Here is a 7,208-nt window from a genome sequence, read left to right on the forward strand (position 1 = left end):
GCTTCGGGGAGCGCGAGAAAGAGAGAGAGGAAGAGAGTGAGGGCGCAAGTGAAATGAAATGAAACTTCATATGCTCATGCTCATGAATGCTTGGATGATTCTTGTGCTCATGAAATGCAAATGCCAAATGTAATGCTTAATACTAGGGTGTTACAGCTTGGATGGCCTCAAAAGTCAAGGCCGCTGTCGTGAAACCCATCCCGTAGTGGGTGGGGTCATACACCTGTCTCATTTGACCGTATTTGGACGATCGGTCACTGTACTGGCCACCACTGCTTGGTGGTGTTATCTTGTCTTCGCTACATGGCACAGGGATGGCGTCTACCCGGGCTGAGGGGACTTGCGGGGTCAGTGCGGTGTGCCTATTTTGTTAGAGCGGGCGTGCCTGGCAGAGTTCGATCTCTCCCCGTCCCTCCTAGGGGGTCAGGACAGAGGAGAGGTCGTGTGATGCTGCGCGGCATGCAGTGAAAGCAGAGAGAAGAGGTCGTGGCCAACCCCTACCTTAGTGCTTGGCCTAGGTCCACATAGCTTAGCTGGGCCTCGGTCGTTCGGGCTTATACCAACTCATGTACCGTGGGCCGCCCGAGCGGCTGACTAATCGGTGCCTTGAGATACACGGGGTATCATAACCCCGACAAGGAGTCTTTAGGGAATTCTTGTCATAATTTGGATCTAACCTATCTAACACAATTTCAACACACATGCTAGTTTCTAACTTATGTTGTCATCTCAATCATCAACACTAAAAGATATGATCATGGACACATGTCCTTACCATCTCCTAGTTCATATAGGACACTGCATTATTTAGTCATTGTTAGAGAATATTAACTAGATCCCCTTTCCCCATTCCTATAATAGTTCCTATAAAGGATTGAGAAAATATGTTTTATGGTTTTAGGGGACGTGCACCGTAGAAAAATAACAAATCACATCACCTTTATATATGGGACCCACATGTTAGAGGCTCATGTAAAATTCCCCTTTTGTATGTCTTTATCCTCTCCTCTCATTTCTCTCCGTATCTTTCCTCTTGACTCATGCGGAACATGACACAACTTTCTAAGTGGGCCCGATAGTCAGTGGGAGGGGATGGAAGAAACGGGGTTAAGAAAAATTGCTACTTGTTTCCTTTTCTTTGAGGGGTTGAGGAGAGGTTTCGAGGGATTAAGCAAAAATTTTAGCGGATGGGGATCTGTTGGAGCATATTTTTCTATCTTCAATCCACTTTATGATGGGTTATAGGGAGATGAGATTGTATTTATTCAATCTGATAGAGATGCTCTTAGAAGTTAGGGAATACACCTCGTACCCTTCGAGTGGCTGCTTATGTTAAAGTCAAGATGTGTTGTGTTATTTGGTCTGGTCTGAAGTCATGTTTGTCCATCATAATCAAACTTATTAACTAAAATACCGAATCATTTGGGCTTTAGGAGCAAATAATGAAATGGAAGACTAGTTATCAAAAAAGAAACAAATGGAAGACAGCCTATGGCTTGAAGCTCTGAACATCTCTGGAGGCAAGCTTCTGATTCCTAAAGTTGAAGGCAAAGTTTTACCAAATAGGTTGAGACCTAGATTGAGTGTAAGGGTAATAATCAAAGAATCTGTCTATGCATCACACGAGTGTTTTGGAGGCCCAAGACACTCGATATTTTTTCTTCACACCTTCTTCCTCCTGCCGACGTGCTGTCGCCACCCACCGCCCCACCATAGCGTGGTAGGGTCTCACCGGCGCGGTCGTGGAGCTCCGGCGAGACCCTACCACGCTCGTAGTGACCTCCATCTTCTCCTCCCCCCACCGCCGTCATGGTCATGATCGCCCTGCCCTAACCTAGCACGGCCGCCTCCTCCTCCGCCCGCTCCAGTGGCGTCATCGCCGCTTCCGCCTCATCGCCGTCTCTCCCATCCGCACCGTCTGCCTCTCCAAAGATTTCTTCAAAGGCCGCTGGAGATGGAGAAGAAGAGAAGGAGGTGCCGGAGAGAGAGAGAGAGGAAGAGAAAAGAAGAATCGAGTGTTCCACTCGAGTGAGGTGTAGCTTTACCTATAATCAAACAAGCGTAACTTTTGGTACTTCTCAAAAACGGCGCTCTCAGTTTACCCATCACATGCATTTCTGTCTTTATTAAATTGAATTGACTTTAACCAAACAGGGTACACAGACGCTGGCGAGGTCACACTTGCTTTCCACAGCACAAAACGCACAAACACTTGCACTAGCTGCCGTTGCCAGCAGCTAAACACTTGACCTGACTGAAAAGCTACTGCTACTGCATTAACCACGGCTGTGCTCTCCCTCTCCGTTCAACTTAAACTCCGGAGGAGGGAGCGCTCAGTCACGGCCCGGCTGGCCGTGGATGTTTGACCAAGACGAGGTGAGCCTAGGCGTTGCTCCGGAAGGAGCCGTAGCCCCTGGCGCTGGCGCGGAGGACGATCTGGTGGTATAGCGCTGCGATTGCCGCGCCGATGAACGGACCAACCCAGAAGATCCACTGCAGCAAGAACCAACAAAAATGTGTGAATTAGTGCTGCAATCTTGGACAATGTGTGCAGGGACTAGGGAGAGTGATGTGATACCTGGTCGCTCCAAGCCTTGCTGTTGTTGTACACGACGGCGGCACCGAGACTCCTCGCCGGGTTGATCCCTGTGCCGGTGATCGGGATCGTCGCCAGGTGCACCATGAACACAGCAAATCCAATTGGAAGCGGCGCCAACACCTGATGATAATCTCATTCATCAATACAACAACAGGCAATGCAACAGCACAAGTTCTTGCAATGGGCAGGATCACACAGATCAAAGGAGTGTGCAGCAAAACAATTACCGGGACGTGGGAGTCGCGGGCGTTGCGCTTGGGATCGGTGGCGGAGAAGACGGTGTAGACGAGCACGAAGGTGCCGATGATCTCGGCGGCGAGCCCCGTGCCGGTGGAGTACCCGGGACTGACCTCGTTGGCGCCGCCGCCGTAGCGCGCGTAGAATCCGCTCTGAAATCCCTTGACGAGCGCGACGCCGCAGATGGCGCCGAGGCTCTGCGCGGCCATGTACAGCAGCGCGCGCACCAGGGACACCTTCCGGGCCAGGAAGAGGCCGAACGTGACGGCTGGGTTGATGTGGCCACCGGAGATACCGGCGGTGCAGTAGACGAGGATGAAGATCATGCCGCCGAACGCCCACGCGATGCCGAGGATGCCCACGCCGCCGCACGCCGCGTCCGTCCCCGACGCCGTCGCGTCCGTCTGGTGCTTGTACCCAATCACGGTGGCCACGGTGATGTAGAGGAACAGCAGCGTGGCCACGAACTCGGCGATCACGGCGCGGTACAGGGACCACTTGCCGAGCTCGTCGATGTCAATCAGCGGTGCCGGCGGAGGGTCCGCGTAGTCACGGACACCGCCGGCCTCCAGAGTGGACACGTCCACCTCCTTGCCCATCTGACTGAGCTGCTTCACAAGCTTTTGAGTTATGAGCTAGTAGCTTGCAAGAGAGCAAGAGGTGGTTGAGAAGCTGTGATTGCTTGCTTGTGTTGTTATTTTAGGGCTGTCATGGAGGGTATTTATAGGGGTTTATGTAGGAGGACATCCATGAAGGTTTAAGCTGTGTAATGCATTTAAAAAAAATGGAATTTTTTGGTGCTCATGGCCTCATGGGTAGATGTTCTGCGTGGGGCAGAGAAGGTTTCCATGTGCATGGCTTGCAAGTTCATACTTCCCGCTGGACATGTCATCATTGAGGTAAGGACCCATCTCAAAACTCATTGTTTGAGATTAATGAATCTCTCATTTTTGTTTTCCCACAACTTTCTATAAAATATAGCAGGAATTTGGATTTTACTGTATAGTAGAGGGAAAGCATTCTCATATTGATAGCTCACCTTTACTATGAAACTCTAATGCCCCATTTGGAATGTAATATTATTGTTTTCTTTTACATGATGTACATGGGATTCTGCAGTATTTTACATTTATTTGAAAAATGTTAAGGCCTTGTTTTGATGTTGCCGGATTCACCTCAATCCACGTGTGTTGGAGTAGATGGAATCCACCCCATCACACGTGGATTGATGTGAATCCGACTACATTCAAACAAGGCTTAAGTAGCTTATATATATGCAGATTACCAATTCAATATAACAAGCAGACATGATTTAGATTCTGAAAAAACAGAGCACTCGATCAGAATACTAAACATACCATACAGAATGCAAAATCCAATAATGGTGTGTTTTAAATAAATATAAGAGTAGTATTCCATTGTTAGGTTGTGCACTCTTGTAACTATGCTGAATTTTCACTGTTTCTCAGTTCTGGATATTATGTTTCTGACCCTTGTACCCACGGCCAAACCATTGTTACACTGAAGAATTCAGGCCAAACAATTTGGACTCTGCGTACCCACGGCCACGAAATTATTCAGGTACAGTAAGTACCAAAGAATGCTATAGATCCGCTACTGGTTCACTTTACAAAATGCATGCTACGATTTCAAGCTCGAATGCACATGTGTTTTAATTCTTTCTCACTAACCTAAACCTTTTTTTTTTCGTTTACCCACAATTATTGTATCCCGGTCAAACATTAGCTTCAGTTAGCATGGGCAACCAATAGTATCAGGACTTGCTAAAATAAGCGCCTGAATTTTAGTTTTTTCAGTCGGTGTTTATTGTATATATTTTATATTAAAACTGTAATTTTAGTTCGTTGCAATTTCTGTATGCATAATCAGCAATTTTTTGTTCTGAGAATAAAAAATCTGTTAGACAAAAGCACAAACCGGACAAATCTAATTTGTGTTGACACAAAGAAAATTAACAACTTACAATTGTTTCTATAGCCAGACGAGGACAAAAATTTGATGTGTTAGACAAAAGATAAATAATAAATCATAAAAGTAACAATTTACGTGAGTGGTACAAGAGTGTGGCTTGAAATCATCTTAAAATTCGAGCACCTGAATATATAGGAGAATATGGCTCAGCAGCAATGTACTCATTTCATACTTTCTGCAGCAAGGCCAACATAATTTGTACTACTTAATCTATAATTCTATATGTATGGTCGTATTTATTATTCAAGAATATCCCTCCCATATTTTCCATGCCTTTCTCGATCTCTTGCGTTTTTTTCATAATGATGGATAAGGTTTTGGCATCCTAACAACAAAATAAACAAATAAAGAAGCAGTTAGTAGTTCCCTTATAATTGATCGATCAGCTCGCTCCGACCTGATAAATGGACCAGTCACCAGAACAAAAAAAAATAAGTACTAAAAGGAAGCATGATTGCTTGTTTTTTTGGCGCATAGAGCCGCCCTGCACCGACCTCCACTCCCACCCTCACACTCACACTGACGACATCAAACTAGCTCATCCATCTCCATCCCGGCCCCCGTGGCCCACCACCAGCGCCATTTCGGCTCATCCTGTGGCCAGGGCTGCCTCGCCCTGCAGCCTCCCGATGGAATACACAGAATTAGGTCACAATCACTGTCTCACAGACAGAGTAAAGTAAACAAAGACAGAGAAAAGCTTAGCCACACTAGCTAGCTAATGACACTGATCAACGTTGGGCAGTGCTGTCGATCGTACGTATTTGTGCCGGTGGTTGAATCCCGTCCACGAAAGTGATCACGCCGGCCGGACAAAACAAAAACGCTTGATGAATCGTCACCACTATATATAATGAATAATGCACTTGTACTGGAAAATGGATCATGTCATGGTCTTGGTGCCAATATGGTACTAGAGTGTGTGTATATATATATAGTATTATACGTGTGTGTGGCTACGGATTCTTGATTTCTTGTCAGGAAATGTTTGGCCGAAGTAGCTAGATCCATGACGATCGAGTTTGTGGGGTGAAAAAGGCGTGCCTGCGTGCGCCGACCAAAAGGATGAGAATCTGAGGCGAATTCACATGACATGACCGGCAACTGAACAAAAGTTGCAGCGAGTCCTATATCCAACGGCTCGTCGTAGTTGGGTTGAACAGCCCATGGTTTCATGTATCCTTGTTGCCAAATCCGTGGATGGGGCAGCATGCATGGGAATTCCTACGTCTCTTGCTTGTGTCCTGGGCCTGGATATGCCAGATGCTTGCTCCATGTGCATCTACATGGCAACTTCATGCTCTTGCGTACGTGCTTGTTTGCATTGCTACAGTGTGCGCCGCCCAAGCGCTGCAGTTGTAATAGTGCGCGCACGCACGCCTGATTTATTAATTTCTACTATAAGCGATTCTTCCCAATTTATGAGGAATTCATATAAGGGCAGCTACATTACTATATATCAGTGGTCTCATAGACTGTCTTATGCAGCGTCACGTATGATTTTTTAGTAACAACGAGCTCATGTACGTAACTCAAACTTCTCTAGTTTTTATGGACAATTTAACGAAGGCATATTTTATGGATAATTTAATGAAACTAATTTGGTGTTGTAGATATTAATACATTTCTTTATTTTGTAAGAGTTTGACTTATAACAGAGCTAAAGTAACCTACAATTTAAGATGGAAAGAGTACTAGTATCGAGTAAGATGGTATAAGATTGTTGCCACAAGCTATTTACTTCCTCCATTTATTTTTTCATAAGAAACACACTTGTCTTAAGATCCAACCTCCTAATTGACTAACAATTGGTCTTACAAGATGTGCATTTTGTTACACAAAAGCGATATCATTGGATGTGTGTTTGAACGTACTTCCTCCGTTCTAAATTATAAGTCGCTTTGACTTTTTTGTTACCTTGATTTTGCTATGTATCTAGACATATCATTATCTCTAGATACATAACAAAGTGGATGTACCAAAAAAAATCAAAGCGACTTATAATTTTGAACAGAGGAAGTAGTATCTTATATATGATTATGATTTTCTTGCTACAAACATTAAAGGATATAAATAATTGTAGGTCAAATTCTAATTTTTGAAATAGTTAAATAATTCACCGCTAAAACTGAGATTGAAAGCCGCCACCGCCACTACTACCATCTAGTCATCTAGGGCAATTCTCAGTTGCCACCTAGCCCCCCCCCCCCCCCCCCTCTTCCTCCTCTTCTGGTGAGGCCGCTGGTAGAAAGAAAGAGAAAGGCCTCATCCCTCATCTACCGTTAAATAGTTCTTTAGGTTTAGTATAAATAAATTTACCAGCGAAATTGAAACAATCATGATTTCCACGAAGGGAAATCCACAGATTCGAAACATAACG

At 45.2% G+C, this 7,208-nt stretch overlaps 1 protein-coding gene across 1 annotated transcript; it reads right to left on the minus strand.

Moving 5' to 3' along the window:
- Nucleotides 1-2,097: 2,097 nt before the first annotated feature.
- Nucleotides 2,098-3,542, minus strand: LOC136541710 (aquaporin PIP2-6). Its single transcript, XM_066533733.1, has 3 exons — nt 2,827-3,542; nt 2,579-2,719; nt 2,098-2,493 (listed from the first exon to the last, which is right to left on the minus strand). Exons 1-3 carry the CDS (start codon nt 3,433-3,435, stop codon nt 2,383-2,385), a joined length of 861 nt encoding a protein of 286 aa, XP_066389830.1. The 5' UTR covers nt 3,436-3,542; the 3' UTR covers nt 2,098-2,382.
- Between the last annotated feature and the right edge of the window lie 3,666 nt (nt 3,543-7,208).

Source organism: Miscanthus floridulus, chromosome 3 (genome assembly GCF_019320115.1).
Source record: "Miscanthus floridulus cultivar M001 chromosome 3, ASM1932011v1, whole genome shotgun sequence".
Classification (NCBI taxonomy): domain Eukaryota; kingdom Viridiplantae; phylum Streptophyta; class Magnoliopsida; order Poales; family Poaceae; genus Miscanthus; species Miscanthus floridulus.

Excerpts from the sequence above, each read along its gene's own strand:
- LOC136541710 (XM_066533733.1), bottom strand. The coding sequence starts at position 3,435 with ATGGGCAAGGAGGTGGACGTGTCCACTCTGGAGGCCGGCGGTGTCCGT. Across the intron at positions 2,720-2,826 it reads CCCGCGACTCCCACGTCCCG|GTGTTGGCGCCGCTTCCAAT; the intron begins GTAATTGTTTTG and ends GATTATCATCAG. Across the intron at positions 2,494-2,578 it reads GCAAGGCTTGGAGCGACCAG|TGGATCTTCTGGGTTGGTCC; the intron begins GTATCACATCAC and ends TTCTTGCTGCAG.